The sequence below is a fragment of the Dothidotthia symphoricarpi genome (genome assembly GCF_010015815.1).
Source record: "Dothidotthia symphoricarpi CBS 119687 unplaced genomic scaffold P153scaffold_2, whole genome shotgun sequence".
Classification (NCBI taxonomy): domain Eukaryota; kingdom Fungi; phylum Ascomycota; class Dothideomycetes; order Pleosporales; family Dothidotthiaceae; genus Dothidotthia; species Dothidotthia symphoricarpi.
In genome coordinates this window covers 147,217-164,979 of record NW_022985009.1, presented here as the reverse complement: position 1 = coordinate 164,979, position 17,763 = coordinate 147,217, and the positions used below count along the sequence as shown (strand labels likewise).

Genomic DNA, 17,763 nt, shown 5'->3' with positions numbered 1-17,763 from the left:
GACAACCCTCATTTATCAAGTCGGTATAATCAAGGTTATATTAGTCTGGCATATCTCTGCACTGAACCCCAACAGTCGATATAGGAAACGAATTTCAAGCTCAATTCATTGTAGGGTGTCTTTGAATCTAGATCCATTTACGTCGGATTGCTCGTCAACGATGTGCCAAAGAGTGAAAGCATACGCAGATCTGATCCCGAGACTGAGACAAAACTAGTGAAGGCGTTGTGGTCTAAACATATGATGCATAAAATATCGCCGTGGTATCTGCTATTGGGGAGCTGTAAAACACTATACTATGCTGGAAAGAGGGACCTAACACGAGGCTGAAGATGCTAACAATCGCACTGATAAAAGCTAAAGATCTGTCCTTCAGTCAGTCATGCATGACTACCTTAAATTGCTTTCTGAGGAGACACTGAAAATGATGTGAGAATAACAGTTTTAGACTCTTATAAGGACTTCGAATGGCCTCGTCAAATCGAACACTGTCACAGAGCGGTTGTTGCGCTAGGGCGAGCCATACCTAGCTTAGCTGGCTGATATAGCTCGTAACGCGAAACAACATGGATGAACATGAGATCACAGTGTTATACCTCCAAGTCATAGAACATTGGGGCGACCGTCCATATTCCACACACTGCAACCAGTGCTGTGAGCGATAACCACAACAAACCGATCTCCCATAACCACTTGTTGGTAAAGAGAGGTTTGCTCCGCCGTGGAGGCAGAGAGTTCAGGGCTGGCGCTTCCCTTCGAAGCATGGGGACTTCGTTGTAAGACTGTATTGATTTTTGGGATCTTTGCTCACGTGCTATAGTATTGTCAACACTGCAACGGACGTCCTGAGACTGGGCAGCTGTTGTACTTGCAGTCTAATAGCAAATGAGGCGGATAGTAAATTTGGTCAAGGTGGGTATGGGTATGAGTGGCTGGCGAGGCTCGCTTGTAGGGTATACATGCATAGCCTCAGGTGGCATTTGGGTGGCGCTCTTGACTTTCCGGTCAGCTCAAAATACACTGATAACCTACCAATCACAGCAGGATTATAGAAGCATTCGAAGTGGCTGAGCGCTTCACGCATCTTCTTTCCTTCGATGTGCTGTCTTTTGCTCTGTGATATCTAGAGATTTCAAAATGATATTTCAAATGTTGTATTTGCTAACGCAATCAACAAGCCCGGCACCACCTGAATTCATTGCGTCAAACTCGCCCCAAATTCGTCCTTTCGCAGGCTTCTTTTACCTGTGTTTGTCTGAAGCTTGCGAGTAGCCTAACTCAGGAGAGCACAACGCTAGAGAAAAGCCGAGTTTCGGCCATGAATAGCTACCTCTATCTGCTTCGTCCTCATACCGGAGAGATCATAATCATTGCTCGAGTTGGTAGAGTTTAGCAGGCTAGACGTTGAGGTAATATTGAGGACCTCACAGAGTATGATTATAAGAGATACCATTATTCGAATCGACCTCCACACATGTTCTATGTAGGAAGTATGTAGCTGGGACTAAGTAACTCGTTAGCCGTGGTCTCTACGGATGAGCTAGACAGGGGTGGCAGACCACAGAAAAGCTAAACAAGCGAGAAACTCTGGAGCGGATGATTGGTCGACAAGGCTGCTCACCCGTCGACTCCGCCACCACGCTCGGGTGATACGGCTCCAATGGCTCCTGCCTCACATGTTGGATAAGAGAGGCTGAGTCAATAATTATCACTATAGCCTCAGTCACTCTCCCCTTCACATTGTCTTCCACCAACACCAACATCACATCGCACGCTCGACACCCTACATCCCACAAGCGACCGCCCCAAGACGCCACAGAGTGACATCATGATCTTCGGTGGACTCGAAATAGTTGCTGGTGGATACCTCGTCCACCGCCATTACAGAAAGAAAGACGAGAAGAAGAAGTTCCAGGAAGAAGTTCAGGCCCGACGACACAGCACCTTTCCAGGCGCAAATCCATACTGTGCCCCGCAAGCACAACAACTTCCTCAGCCATACCAGCTGCCGATCATCCCACAGCAGAAGTATGCCTGCTACGGTGTGGCAGCTCCTCGACCTCAACCCCAAACTCAACCACAATATCAAGCCCAGCCTCAAGTCCAGCCTCAGTTCCAGCCTCGACCACAGCCTACCCACACACAGTCGTTCACGATACCCCGCCGTCCTGTGCCTCAGCAGAAACCACCGATTTTCATAATACAACCACCACTTCGACGCACTGACTCTTTCGCGACAATATCACGTATGCCAATAGCAGACGGCTCGCGACCACACGACGTGTCTGCGGAACACATTCCAGTGTTGCCAACGCGGCCATATGCGGCCGGCCTTTCGCCCGTTTCGCAGTCACCCTACGGTAACGTAGGCTTCTCGGTGTCGACACCTGCGTTGGGAGCTACTCCCACGTCACCGTCGGCGACCTATGTTATAGGTGCGGGTCATGATTCGGAAGGAAGGTATACGGTCGATGATAATTGGGAGACTTACGAGCATGGACATCGTTATGCGGAGACAGATGCCTCTACAGAATTGGGCGAGCGGGATCCACCACCACCCTACGCGCCTTGATCGATAAACAAAACGCTCATATTCAGCAAACAGCGACTCTGATGCAGGCGTTTGAGTCTCGTGTTCTCTTCTCTTCTCTTACGCTATGATGACATGACTTTTTTCAACTATTTTCGTAGCTGTCGGTGGTAATGCCTTGATCAGTTTCTCTCTATGTCTTTCTATGGCTGGCCCCATGACCACGGTAGTCTGGTAAATAATAGCTCAACACACGTACGGTCTTGGAAATTAAACATCTACTACGCTTGTATTTTCTTCTGATCAGGATCAGGATGCATGTATGCAGCTCAGCCCCCGTCTATTTTTAGATGGTGGCCTGATACGCTTCTGCCTTCCAGGACATCGGTTGCTTAGTGACAAGAAGCACGACACTCCAGGTTTGGAATGGACGCTCAACGTTGTCAAGTTGCTCCAAACGTTCATTGTGACGTGGCTGGGATGATTCAGATTTGAAGTGGAATGCTGGACTGGCGCTAGTCTAGCTTACGGGAACAGAAGACCCACATGTTCATCGACGTCGCCCGACACCTCCTCTTCTCATTGATATGTCGCTGCCGAAATTTGTCTTTTTCCACGACATCGCATGGACCTTATTCCGTTGTAGCAATTGGCTCAGCTTGTGTCTGTTACATGTACACTGCCACGTTACAGTTCGAGACGACAGGCAGAGACACATCTGTAACTGGACACCTCAGACAGGTACACCGTCGAACAGCGCATGATCAGCCTATCACAATTCGCTTGCTACGGGGATGATAAGTTTCTCGGGATCTATTCATCTCCCAACTACCGCTGTGTCATACCTGCCCGCCTTCAGTGGCTTGAGTGTTCCGGCTAGCCGGAACTGTGGTTGTCTCTTGAACGTTAGACCAGGTGTCATCTGATCTCGAGTCCTCTAGCGGACAGCTTCCCGATCTTCCACAAGTATCACGATTTCCAAACCATCGGTCGCACTCGGATTCCAACGCTATGGCTCTGAGAGCTTTTCTTCGAGCTCTCGCGTGTGTTATCTCGAGTAGTTATGAGCATTGGCTGAACACCGGGCGTTCACTATGGTGTTCTAGTTATTTTGGTTCAACCTACCAGATAGAGTATCCTGTAGTCTCGTGATGTGATGCTTGATGAGTGCCATAACACTCCATCTCAACCTTTCATAAGCTCATCAAGACCTTAGATGTACGCGAACCGACCCCAGTCGAGATTGCTTGGTATCGAGAACGTCCGATGATTATCATCTGTTACTCAGACCCCATCACGAACCTTAAAGCCGGTAGGTACACTGGAACTTCAAGAGTGTGCACTGCATGTGTATCCGTTCTCTCGGACGTCTTGATGCCCAACGCCCACACCGGTCAAGTATCTTATGGGTATTTAAGACGCATGTTGATTCTGTGCCAGTGCTCGACAAGACCGCAAGCAAATCGCAAGGTACGACTTATGCATATTGCCTCCACTTGTCGTGCTCTACTCTCGGGAAATAGTTTTCTTTGATGGTGTTTGTATGCAAGTACTGTTCTCAGATACACACCGCTTTCTTCTCACTGTTGGAGAAATGTCGCCTAGACGGGCTGAAAATAGTCCAGCTCAAACATGACTCGCACGCAGCCACAGTCGTACAGGTCAAAAGTCCGCTTATGCTAGGGCGCTCTCACGGGTTCATGGCTTCTCCAAGAAGCTATCGTAGGGTTTGCAGAAGGATAAGAGGCGTTTAACAACGAACAGGTCTTTACATGATCTATCCTGTTCGAAAACAATGATTCTGGTTTTGGGTAGACCTGGGATCTTGGACATTTAGTGTGTCATACGCTCTTCCCTGTGTTCCTTCGCAGCTGATTGTAATTTAGATACTCGTTTTCACAACATGTACAACGTGCTCACGTCTATCCGGAAATGAACAATGGTACATTTCAAATGGTGTGCAAGACATACAGATTATGTCTTATGTCAAAGTTGTGGACATTAGTGCCACAACCAGTATCTATGTTGCACGATACACCCTGCTCATCATCGAAAGATTTCTATCATATCTGATGGTTGAATCCTCGATCCATGTTACCGGTCTTTTGATGATCCGAGAAGAGCTCACTTGGCAGTGCAAAGTGGAGCACGACAGTGCAGTGTGACACCCTGCACGCTTACTACGACTCGATGCAGCGCCCCTTTGGTCCGGCAACTATCCGACTTCTATCAGCCTACCACTGTTTTTGAAAGACAAGAGGCGGTGACTATCGGCCAATCCGCGCGTTGTCTCTGAGGCATGTCCTGGTTCTTTCGGGATCTGCTGCGCTCGACGCCAGAAGTAGAGCACGCTTGTAAGCATTAGTGGAAAGATTTTAGGTCATGCGAGTCATATGTAGCTAGGACCCTGGAGGTTTCTTTTGGCTGCCAGCAACTTAGAACAAGCACTCATTACAGCCTACTGATACTAGGCTGTGTTGGCATCGACTTGCAACGTTGGAAACACTATGGTGGTCATGTGTTACGGATGCGTCCAAAACGTGCTTGTAGGCTATGATTGGCATCGAAATACTTCCGAGTCCACTTATTTGAAAGAGCTAAAAGAGCACTTCACTCACAGGAACTTGGATACCAGGTATAAGGATTATCCGGGTCATGGTGCAGTGTACGACACTTTAGTGAACTAGTTTTACATCTATACCCCTCTAATAGACATTGCTTGATCAGCTGAGGGTACTATCTCTTTGCGCTGATTGCGTGGAATTCGATTCCGCTCTGACTATCCTTGGTAGTTCGAGTGCTGGCGATCATATTCTCTAGTCGTGCGGAAGCTGGTCGCGGTGAAGACTTACCGGAATCACGGAATTTCGTTGGGAAGTGAATGTTCCTGGCATTTCTTGGCCCCGGAAACTCACAAGACAAGAAACGAAGGCTAAAAGGAGTTCGATTCCCTCCATGTTCACTTACCTTTCCAGAACAAGAGCTCCGCAATAACTACACACCGACATTGCTACTCTTCTCCAAATTCAACTTCGTCCTCTGCTTGCTTCCAATCAACATTCTGGATTCTCACATCCGCGAACCCAAAACCAAAATGCCTCTTGTATTTCGAACAACATCTACCAGCCAAGCCACTACACAACATCACTGTCCTGGTTGTAGGGAATGCATTATGGGCTTCCAGTACGTCAATTGCAACTTTTGCGGCGGGAATCCTATCCAGTAAGTCAAGTCGACAAATCCACTTACCAAAACTCTACTATATTTGAAATCGGGTTTCTGATTCATCCCTCGCTTGTTGATCGATTGGAGACGATCATGGGTTTTGAATAATTCATAGACCATTGAGATTCCCTACTCAAGACTTTCAGAATGTTCTGACTGCCAAACAGCTACCGCACTGGAGAAGATTGCAAAGACTGCAATGGTTCAGGCAGCCTTAGCAAACCTTGCACCGGGCGTCCCCAGGTGTACCAAGCGACTGGTGCTATGAATCAAGCCCGGTAACACTATCGTGATGTTGTTGAGTAAGATTCTCGAATCGGTTTCTGGCATGAAAGCAGCTGTCAGTGGCTGCAAAGGCTACTTGTATGATCGAGATCAATAAGGAATTGGGGGGGACTGCTTCTGTCAGTCTGAGGGAGGTTCGATGGATCCATTATGCGAATATCACGCCGTAGAGTCTATCCTTAGTGTTGTCAATGAATACTCACCAGCAGAACTAGTCAGTAAAGAGAACCAATACACCTGCACATCTATTCACCTACTATCTATACCGTATTATCATCCAACATGTCAAAAATGTCTGACTTTCACACTCAGACGAGAGACAGCCAAGGCAAGCCTTCATTCTTTCCAGACATCCAGAACGAACAGACTGGTAACGCCGACAATGCTTTGTGTTAGGTTATAATATGATATATGCTCAAGCGCATGCCCATTAGGGGGTCAAAAGAGCAGGGGAGAAGGGCTGATAGGGAATATGATAATTGGGTTAAGTGTAATCATGCTACTCATCTTCTTGTGCTTCAAACATAAACAGCGATGAAACTCATCTGGCCCAGCTATTTTATTGTATGCTCCCGGGGTAGGCATGGACAAGGAGAGCAGTTCGATTCTACTTGCTACTGAGCGATGATATCTAACCAATTGGTTTCCCACACATGATCATCCGCTGCCAATTGTAACTCTCTTTTAGGACTACTGCCTCCCTACATCGCCCTCCACATAAGCTCCTCCAGCGAAGAAGATGTTTTCCTCGTCATCGTAGTCGTCCTCGTCATCATGCATATCCATACCTCCATCGTCATCCCCATTATGCTGGAAAAGATGCTCCTTCCCGTGATCCTCATCGTCATCTGATTCTTCATCTTCTTCAGTGATCTGCGTAGTATGGGCCGCCATGGAGAACTTGGATTCGAGCTCGGATTTATCTTCGGCGGTTGAGAAGAAGGGATGATCAGCAGACAGAGGCTTTCCGGTTGTGATGAAGCCCATAGGAGTGTGCTCGAAGTCTTGACCCTTGCGACGAATAGCGAGCCAATCATGGAGGAATGCGAGGGGTTCCTCAGCAAAAGCTTCATGTTGAGTGCCTTGGGATTCCTCGTCATTTCCTGAATCACCTGTTCGTATTCCGAGGTACGCCATTGTCTCCTCATACTCGTCCCAGTCGAAGTAGAGACGTCCAGCGAAGATACCAAGCACGACCGTGAGCCAAATGGGTATCTTGAAGCTGGTCGGCAGCGGCGGTATCGCATAGTAATCAAGCTTGTTGAAGTGGAGCATGCGACGTGTGATGGGAGCAGCATATGTGATGAGATGACACACTGGTCGGCGTATACCGCGGAGGATCGGGATGAGCAAGTTGGCTTCTTCTGGGCTGACAAGCAGGCCAATCTCAACGGCACGGCTCCACAATATCCATTGGCACGGCCGAAGAAAGGCGTCGTTTGACTCGTTGGTGCTGATAGTTCTATTGAATTGAGCAGAGACATACAAGCCAGGAGTTACGTTTGTAGCTGTGATGTTGCCGTGCTTGATACCAAGAGCAGTCTTCTGCAGTGTGCAAAACATGGGCTCGTATGCATCGCTGCTGGCTGCCAAACGTCCAATGGTGGCAAATATCTGCACGTCGGGATGCAGTTTGCCTGTCTTCAACGCTTTGAAATAAACTGGGGGCTGTGTTTCTCGAACACATTCTGTTTCAAATTCGATTTCGCGTTCTTGTTCGACTTCCTCCAAGGCAGAAGAGTGAATAGCAAAACCTCGATCTTGGAATCCCTTCCTACGGTTGAGCATCTCCGTGACATGTTTACGCAGAGAAGGTGCAAACGCTGAAGACTTAATGGCTGGCCCGCGCTGTTGATGTTTGGGCTCGTACAGCTGTTTGAGTGACTGTAGTTCCTTGGATCGGATAATACTCAGATAGGCTTCGCGCGAGTATTCGTCATCGAGAAAATCCGGATGGTTGAGCTTGGCCTGTTCCCGCTGCAAAAAGTTGATCCCTTGAGTGAAGTAGAGAGGCTCAAGCTGCTCTATAGCGTTGCACGTCTGCTCCAAAAGCCAACGAACAACATCCCGGGAGCATACAGCGGTGATTGGCGCGTCTTTGGCGGCCATTCGGACATCCAGTATACTCTGGTGAACCTCAGGAGGAGAGAAGAACGTCACTGATTGCGTCGTCCCGAGTAGGCGTAACCTCATTGCAGCTTGCGCAAGTGCGTCTTTGGTCAGATTTGGACCAAGCGTCAATCCTGCCCTTGCGTTTGCGGGCAGCCTCAAGTCAGTTCCTCGACAATGATTCTCGTCGATATAAACCAGACACTCGTCCAGATTATCCGCAAATGGCGAAGCTACGAGCGGAATATCTGTTCCTTTGCCTTTGCCGTATATGACTCGAGGGCGGTGGTCCGAATCGAAGTAAACTGCTGCCGCAGCTTCGTGATCGATCTTCAGCCATGCCTTGGCAAGACTGCAGTTGTCCATCTCTAGTACTTGCGCGCCAGCATCAAGGAGAATACGAATGCGATTGGATGGATTTTGTGCAAGGCCGAGAGGATTCTGTAACTTCCTGAGCAGACCATCTTCGGTCAGCCGTTTTCTACGACTATCGACCATGTAAACGTAATGACGATTGCGTTCCTCGAGGAGGTAGGCCAGCACTTCGGCGTTGGTGTGAGCTAATTGAGGGAGGTCATTTTGCTTGATCGTCATCGGCAATTGATGTCGGGAATCGTTGGTGCCGGAAAAGCCAGTAGTCCTACAGTTTGACGACCGAGTGGGCTCAAAAAGAACAAGGTCAGAGCCCGAGGCCGATAGCTTCTTGCTGAACTGCTTTGCATGCAGAGGAAATACAAAGGTGTTGAGAAAGAAGTCAAGGAGATACACGTTGTGCCTGAGAAGATTAGTAAAATACTCATATGGTACGGTGTCGCTGTGCTCATACCGAATGTACTGGTGCAATTCGCGAAGCTGGTTGCTATCCTCCACGTTGATTGCATTGTAATCTCTCAAGGCTTCAGGGACATTCCCTACGACCCACTTCTCATACTCGATGCTAGGCTCGTCCGATTTTACGAGCTGTTCAAAAGCCTGTTTGAATTGAGCCATAGTGAGACCTTCGTAATAGAATGACAGACAAGTCAAAATGATGGCGACATCGGGGTGACCCCATTCTGCCGTTGGGCTCGCAATTCCTTTAGCCTGAACACATCTATTAGTGTCTTGTCTGCAAAAGCGCATGTGAAATTGGCACAAAATACTACCAAGTCTCGAGATGAGATTTTGTCACGTGATGTCACTTGGCCCAGTCTAGTTTCAAGATTTAAACACATGAATGAACTTCATCGCGAGACTCGGTGGTACAAACACGACTTACTTACCTGGTAAGGTACAGCGATGGGATCTCGTGACGGATGTAGTCCATATTGAACGTTCCATCGCTTCTTCAGGGTCGAGAGTAGGATGCGATGAACGAAAAGACCGCGTAGATGGTATACGACGTCCATCAAATGACGGCTATCCGTGAAAACATCGACGACCCTACTAGTGACCTCCGGACTCACCGAAGGACTAGAGATGAATGTTTGGATATCCTGCTGGGAAGATACCGGGAGATCTGCGACCGGAAGAATGGTAGTTTGACCTTTGGAGATTGCTTGGACAATCTGGGCAACGACATACTCCTCTACGTCTTTGCGAAGGAGATATATCAACGGGAAACCAAATCTCCAAACGATCTCAATGCTGCTGGGGAATTTGACCGCAAGACCTGGCAAATACGACACCACTAGGTGAAGAAGGGCCTGAGTCGTTTGCCACCTTAGTGGATGGCCATCGACAGTCTGCTGCGTGCCAGAAGGGTAGATCAGCTGTGTTCGGATCGCAAGCGACACGTCACATTCATCTAAGACATCCCGAGCATGACGATCCAACCAGCCTTGTGCCTTGATCATCATTGCTGCCTCGTCAGGTTTGCCATCACATAGGCGCTGGAGCCCACTGAGTTTGAAAGACAGGATGTGCTCTGGCAAGGCAAGCATAATACCACCGTACTTTTGTGTGTGCGTATGCAGCTGGCAGTATTTTGACATCAAGTCTCGACCTGTAGGCGTCTTCCGCGAGAACGGAATGTGTATGACCTCGCGATTCAGAAGACCTCCCAGCTTAGTTTGCATTATCTGTGCAGACTGCAATAGTAGTGGCCTAGGCACCACTATTCGGAAAAGATTCTTATCGGCGAGCTTCAGCGCAACCATAGCTTCAAAAAAGTGTTAGCGCATGCAAGGCTAAGTAGTGGGAATGATACGCACGGAGGATGCAAGATGTCTTCCCAGCGCCCATCAACATCTGTACTACGGAGTTTTGGCCCGACTGGGGTGAGATTGTTGCAAGAGCAACTTCGACCTGTTCTGAACGAAGCATGATATTGCTATCAATTTCCAAGACAAGCCAGTCTACATGCTTCAAAGGTGACCAATTTTGGTGTCCGATGTTGTCAGACTCGTCGCGTATCTGCTGCCGACGCTCTCTCTGAATCGCATCTTGAATGCGTAGTAGGCGCTGATACGTCGTAACAGCGACCCCAAAGCTGACGAGTGTTTCCCTAGTCCCCTGGCCAAACACAGTTCCAGAAGTAGAGCGAAGCTCGGTAAGCAGAGTCGTAGGAGTAATTCTCGGCCACATTCCAGCTAACTTCAGCCATTTTGCTCTACTATCGCCTTCCTGCAGTGCACTAGCGATGTGATGAAGCTTTGCCCGGAAAGAGTCGTTCGCTGCGTACAACTCGTTTGAGAGCTTTGTTGGATTGAAAGGCTCACGTACGACTGCTGGTTTCGAGAGGTGGTCCAAAAGAGCTTTGATGCTCTGCTCCAACTCGTCACCATATCGTTTTTGCACCAAGGAGGATGAATTCTTGTAGTTGGCGACAATCCTGCGTAGTTCGTTGATGTGGAGAAATTTGCGACTTGCACCAGGTGTGGTGTTGAGCGTAGTCATAGCACGAACTCCATTCGTTAGATTAGTCAAGACGATTGGTGGTACAGCTTGTCTGGAGAGTTCTTTCTTATGAGAAACATGCACAGAAAGATCCTTTCTCAACAACTCTTGCATGGTAGGGACTTCTCCTCCCCGCTTGCGTAAAGGATACAGTTCTGTCTGTAATAAATCAGACGAAGTCTTTAAGACGATTGTACTCGTCAGACGTCCTTTACAGTGGCGGTGCAATACAAGCTGAACATCCTCGATATGCTGCGAAAATTCGAAGTTGTTTACAAGTCTGTCCCATTCCGGAAGTACAGCAAGTAGAGCCTCATCGCGGTCCAGAAACACGTCATCCACTATTGCCAGGCGATATATGTTCAGCTCTCTACAAGGCCACTGAGCTCGAATGGACTCGGCAAAGAGTTTGCAGCTTCGCGTTGCTGCTTTCTCATGATTCAGTCGTCGCAGTACGAGTTGGCCATGTACTCCATCATGGGTGTTGTCATCTTCGAATGCCTTCTTGAACCCAGATATCAATCTCTCCAAAGTTTCCACCTCCAAAACCTCGTTTGGTTGGAAATGGCTGTATGCAGCAGCTTTCGGTAGTTCAAGCTGCTTGAGATCGTCCAACACGGCAAAGGACACCAACACCCTAACAAGCTCCACGTTCGCACACGGAGAGAAGACCAATAGACAAAATAAGAACATCAGCTGAAACCTGTCTGGCTTAGAGCACTCTAGAGCGGTCATCGCCAGAGCCCCCCAGTCGATTCCAAGGTCGGTGTCGATGATGTCGGTGATCTGGATCTTATCGAACATGCGCACGTAACCACCGATGACTGGAGACTTCTGTAGTAGGGATGCCAGTTGCGCAGGATCAGCTACCTGAGAGGACCACTCAGAGAGTGTTCTTGCCATTTCGGCGACATTTGAACGCTCTTCATTCTCGAGACGGCGATCTCGAGATTGGTAAGCCTGGTCACACCCCGAGGAATTTGCGTAAATCCTTGTCAATGCTCGGTACTCCAAATGCTCTTCTCTAGGAGCTCTCGGAGGAGGCTCGTGGCTACCGTGGAGTACAAACGAACGCAGATCCTCATTCCTCTCAAAGATAGCCTCGCATGCATTTTTGTACCTGTCGTCTTGCATGAAGGTTGTGAGATTGGGGTTCCACTGCACCGTTTCCATAGCTGCCATGGTTTTAGGATAGTACGCTCGATGAGGCGACAAGTCCGCAATACTTGAGAGAACGTCGCAGGCGCTTTTGGCAAGAGGAGTCCACGGCTGATATGTTCCAGATTTGAGGTAATGCAGAGCTTCCTCGACTCCCGTACGTCCAGTAAGCCGGTCAGGAAGGAAATGAGCTGTAGAAGCATGCCACATGGCTTTATGATACAACAGGACCGGTTCAGCGGAGCAGTCGATTCTCCCCAGCAAATTATTGACTCCAAACTTCCAATAGCCACCGTTGTTTTTTATCACGATGGATACGTGTTGTCCATCACGCTCGCGTACAGGTTCCCCAAAAGGAAGAAGAACATGGAGTTGTGAAGCATCCTTGATGGAGCGCACAACGAGTTTACTCCTTAACCCATACCAGGTTCCAAAATCTTGTAGACGCGACTCGGCAATGATCGCTCCAAGTTGTGGACAGAGAAGTAAGCCATGGTTTGTAACCACGAAGTCTAAGTCTAGGCGTTTCAGTTCCACTCGTAGATTGCCTCGCATTGGCTGGTATACCGTGATGTGGTAAGGATACTCAAACTGGTGGAAGTTCTGAGCAATTCGCTTGGCAAGTTCACTGTTTGGATCAACGAGCGTGGATCCATTGTTCCGCGTAGCTTGTCGTGTGTTGAGATCTAATCGCCAGTTACTGAGTTTCGATTTCCACGGATCTTGAGGTCGAATTTCCAGAACACCAGTTTTCAGATTCAGCCAGTGAAAGCATCCCATAGAGAGTGGAACAGGAAGATCGAATTGCCGCTCGTTGCCAAATGCATTCCGTGAAATCAATTCCAGAATAATATCACGGTACTCTGCCCGGATAACCAACTTATCTGCTCGGAACCCAAGATGCACCCAGTGGCCGCAAGGCATCGGTCGATTTATGAGAAGGGACATCCCTGGAAGTGATGATGGATACACAGGAAGGTCCTGGGTTCCAAAGAGCTCCTCGATGATTGGGTCGCGTCGATACTCAGATGGTAATATGCCAAGCTGTTGCCCGTTGATCAGTAACACACCATTCAAACAGTTGTAGAGAATGCGATGTTGCATATACTTTGCCGACAACGTGAGGCAGGTCCACCACGGCTGCAAATCGACCTGCGATATGGTTGGGGCATCCATGCACTCAGCGGGAACAGACCAGAAGGCTTTCAGTGCTTTAACTAGAACCTGAGAGTCTGCACCAATGCATTGGTGGAGAAGGCCACTGTGTTCATAAGTGTATCGCAAATCCTGCAAGATTGCGTTTCGTAAGTTGTAAGGCAAGTCGTCAAATTTGCCAACCAGATTGTTCTGTAACACAATGGAAGCAATGATGAAGGACTCCAAGTCTTCAGAAGGGACATGATAACAATCGTCGAGATCTGGGTAGAATGTACGCTTGCACAAGAGAGGTGCCCAAATAATGAAAACGGAGTTCTCTGCAGAGCGCAAGGCTTCAACCCAGCTCTGAGTTATTGCTCGAGCGGTCAGCAGAAGGCTCGACGCCACTTCTCGCATGTCCATGTTCGATGTGAACAATCGCACTTTGAGCAACATCGAAATAAGGATGTCCATCTGTACAGGTTCCCTCCAGTTTCGTCGTACGGCTTCTAGACGATGATCGATTTGCTCGAGTAGTCTCTCGCAAAAGCTGCGTTCATGAAAGACCGCATGCGTATCCCGCAACGTGTCTTCCGAGGTTGCAGGACCTACTTCGAGGACGAGTTTGGAGACTACAGCCCATGTAGAATCAGTAGAAAAGTTCAAGTTGGTAGAACCCAATTCTCGCAACAGGCATGGCCATCGGGAGTAGGTGCCAAGCAGCAAGCCTTGCCACGCCATATACTCGTGTGCGCTCAAGTCTGGAGGACACTTAGTCTGAGTAGCAAGTATTCGATTCGACGATGGCCACTTCTCGCCGATATGCGTGAAAGCATGATAAGGTGAGGCCTTCGGCAACTTGAGAGGGAACAGGTGAGCAAACGATGGGTTTCCGTCCCTCGAGATCCATGTCTGGCCTGAAGTGTCATAGTAGTCCATCTTCATACCAAAAGGCCGGCATACATCCCGCATCGGGAGCGGGAAGCCTGAGGTAGCATAGTGTGAGTCCAGATGCGACTTCGTGGAAGATCCCAAAGACACGCGCGTCTCCTGTCGGTTGGCGTAGTCGCATAACCCAGAGTAATTGCGTAGAAGGTACGTGTCGACTTCTGGCTCTTTTTGGGGATACGCGAAGGAAGACATGATGCACCATGTCGCGTCTCGGTAAAGCGCGAATGCCTTCGGACATATGAGTTCAAAGATTACAGCTTTCACAGCTGGCTCTGACTTTGGGAGTGGATACTCGAAGATGTCGATCGTTATCTGGCGTGCTTTCCATTTAAGAGTATGTTTTCGACACGGTGTCTTGTGAACTTGTCTCAAGAAACCATTCTCGTCGGATTCCATAACATAAAGACACGAGAGTCCAGCCATCTCATTGATCATGGCGTCATGAATCTGACTCTTTTCCTCCCATTCTTCTTCTTTGACATCGATGAGCTGGTTGGCCTCTTCCTCGATGAGCCGGCGAAGCTCCTGAAATTCTTCTGCCTGATTTGGTTCGTCGTAGTAACGTACCGCGTAAGAGTCCTCGGCCGGAGTGTCGAAAACAGTCTTCGAACCCTGACCAGACCATCCACCACAGCGTCCCGCGATGTACAACTGAACATCCTGTAGCCGCCTGACCTCATCCAGTTTGGATAACTGGAGAACGTCCAGCATGGATGCCTCAAACCCGGGGTGGTATTCTCTTAGAAGCGGAAAGCAGGCAACGGTATGCTGGTCCAAGGCTACCCACAGCTCCATGAGGCTGAGCAGTTGGCAACTTCTCAACTCAGGATAATCGGCATAGGTGTCTTTCACAGTTGAGATATATGTGTTGATCGTACGAGCCAGATGGATACTGGAGCCCATGTCGCCTCGCTCATCAGCCATACGCAGAGAATTTGTGACCTCCTCCTCATACTGGTACAAAGGCATGAATTGGCAAAAGACAACAGCGAATGGCTTGATGGCAATCGTGTTCTCGTACTGACTTAGTAGTTCATCTGGTGAACGTATCTCACTCTGAGCGGTGCTAGAGCGGAGGTGCATAGATCGCACAAAGGTTTGACCGCTGAGTGGTAACTGTAACGTAAGATCGTGTGTGCTGGCATATTGTTGGATGGGCCGAACAATCCGCGAGGTCCTCTTCTTGTACGCATCCCATCGCGATTCTAGAAACCGCGTAGCAGTTAACAACGACTTCTCCATGACTGGACGAATGAAGCGAAAGACATGATCATGTGTTTGTTTCAACACCTTTGATCCCTTACCGCGATCCATCTCTAGCTTAGCAAGGCGGCGGCCTAGCTTCTGCCGAAAGAAGTGAGATGCCTCATCTGGAATGAAGCCTAGAGTATCGTCCAGAAGCTTTGACAGGAACACACACATGACAATTTTGAAAATCTGTCGACCTTTCTCTGCGCCCAGAAGTGTGTAAAGATGCCGCTGCATCGCAACCCGAAGAACAAGGTAGAATGGTGATCTACGCCAGGGTTTGTAGGCTTTGTTGAACGAAACGGTATCGCGAATACGCTTGCGAAGTAGTGGAGGGCTATAGATGACGCCACTGGCCTCCAAGATAGTCATAAAAAAGTTGGTTATCAAGGTAGGGTTTGGAGTATCTCGAATCTCTGGCAAAGGCGCGCATGCCTTGTAGGTGACGGCCGAAAATCGGGTAACAGACTCAAGGCTAGCTTGTTCCAGAAACGCAGCAAGACTCTGCTGGAAATCCTCGTCTGAGAAAGTGCGATAGGGAATTGATACTGCTTGGCCGGGGAAGTCCCACTGTAGAGCGCCTTCACAGGCGAGCACCTTCTCACAGGTAGCCGATGTCTCAAACACTTCGAAAACAACACTGTGCCTGCCATCCCCGCTGTGTGACTTGTTAGTGATACTCGAAGACCACAGAGTATATTCAGACTCACTTTGACTGTCGGTAAACCATGAGGGCCGCGTTCTGCTCTGTGACATGAAGAATAAGCGCTTGTTTTGCACTCAGCTGCTGTAGCTCTTTGATGAGCAGATGTTTGTCGATTTTTCCATCCACGTTGAGCGCCTTGCATGTGGAAAGCGCAAGTCGTATTGTGTCAATATGGGGCTGGTCATCCAACGGAGCGCGAGGGATGAGAAATTTGACTGAGGCTGTCAGACGCTCCACAAGTTCCGTTTCTGTTTGGTACAGATTTTTGTCCTCGCGCCCGGGCACATCTCGTGGAAGAACGACATGGTGGTACAGTGGAAGCATAGACGCTCCTCGATCGCGGGTGCTCATGTTGAGAAGCCCTTCAGGCGGAGAGCGGAGGCAAGATGCGCTCCAGATAAGGTTATGATTGTGGGGTGTAAATGTCAGGCTGTAGAAAAGTTGGGTGCTGGTGAACCAAAGGTGCGTCCCGGTAGCAAGTTGATCCGACAGGTGCCAAGCAACATGAAATAGCGACGGCAACGCGCAGCACTACGCCAGGTTCACTTTTGAGGTGAGCCACCACTGCAAGGCGTTGTTCCTCTAGGCAACAGCATGAGCCCGGACTGTGCCGTAGTACTTTGTAGTGCACATGCGCACGGCGTGGTTTCAGCCTTGCTCCATAAGCGCCCTTCCTTAAGCGAACCAGCGGGCAGCGATACGATGAGATAGCCTTGGTTCCAGAGCAATTATTGGGAGTGGACAGGCTTGTTTGCGCCATGCATCCTCCCGTAGACATGCCTGATGGTTGCATGATGGTTGCACAGCCAAGCTTGAAGGACAGCATTTGAAGGGAATTTGAAACTCATTGAAGTGAGGTAAGAGCATAGAAGCCTGACTGTACGCTATGAGGAAATAGATATCAAGATATTGACAGAGAACGAGATGTGGGAAATGAACCATCTTGGGAAAATGTCACCTACCATAACCAGCCTGACATCGCTATTATCAAACGGTGTCCTGCAGCGAACCTCGATTAGTGACACGTCACCACACTACGCAAAGTGATGGTGTTGATACTTCGATACCAAACAAGCTTGAATGCAGTATTCGGTACGGGCCGAATGGCGTCTTCTGATCCGAGGCTGTGGGTTGCGATGAGCATATATACATCTGTGTTGACTGGCTGGTATCTTAGCCTCTAGGGAGTTAGCTACATGATCAGCAAGCCATCAATCTGACAGGTGTCCAATGTGCTGAGTCCAGAGACCATTTAGAGCGAGTCTCCTCGATCTACACAATTGTTCTACACGCTTTATCCGTTCCTGTGCGTCGAGCATACAACGATCAGGAATGTATGACTGCCCGTAGAAGATACCGGTGTATGCGGCATATCTTGATTTCTCTTTTCTACGATCTGTAGACGCCAGACTATACTCCCTGACCATGCGAAAAGGTCTTGTGATGGAATAGGACACAGGTGTGGAAGAAGCGATGGTGGTGAAAAGGTGAAGTCTGACGCGTTCAGTTCGCGAGGAATCTTCTGACCGAGGAAACT

The 17,763-nt window shown here is 48.9% G+C and overlaps 3 protein-coding genes across 3 annotated transcripts; 1 reads left to right on the top strand and 2 right to left on the bottom strand.

Moving 5' to 3' along the window:
- Positions 1–148: 148 nt before the first annotated feature.
- On the bottom strand, positions 149–911 carry P153DRAFT_362803 (uncharacterized protein). The gene is made up of 2 exons (XM_033667221.1): positions 869–911; positions 149–814 (listed from the first exon to the last, which is right to left on the bottom strand). Exon 2 carries the CDS (start codon positions 762–764, stop codon positions 591–593), a length of 174 nt encoding a protein of 57 aa, XP_033528111.1. The 5' UTR covers positions 765–814; positions 869–911; the 3' UTR covers positions 149–590.
- A 917-nt stretch (positions 912–1,828) lies between these two features.
- On the top strand, positions 1,829–2,572 carry P153DRAFT_380911 (uncharacterized protein; the record flags this gene model as incomplete). The annotated part of the gene is made up of 1 exon (XM_033669983.1): positions 1,829–2,572. One exon carries the CDS (start codon positions 1,829–1,831, stop codon positions 2,570–2,572), a length of 744 nt encoding a protein of 247 aa, XP_033528110.1.
- Positions 2,573–6,628: 4,056 nt separating this feature from the next.
- P153DRAFT_330168 (uncharacterized protein) lies at positions 6,629–16,550 on the bottom strand (the record flags this gene model as incomplete). Its single annotated transcript, XM_033665425.1, has 6 exons — positions 6,629–8,924; positions 8,976–9,232; positions 9,412–10,289; positions 10,342–16,178; positions 16,231–16,361; positions 16,464–16,550. 6 exons carry the CDS (start codon positions 16,548–16,550, stop codon positions 6,731–6,733), a joined length of 9,384 nt encoding a protein of 3,127 aa, XP_033528109.1. The 3' UTR covers positions 6,629–6,730.
- Positions 16,551–17,763: the final 1,213 nt, after the last annotated feature.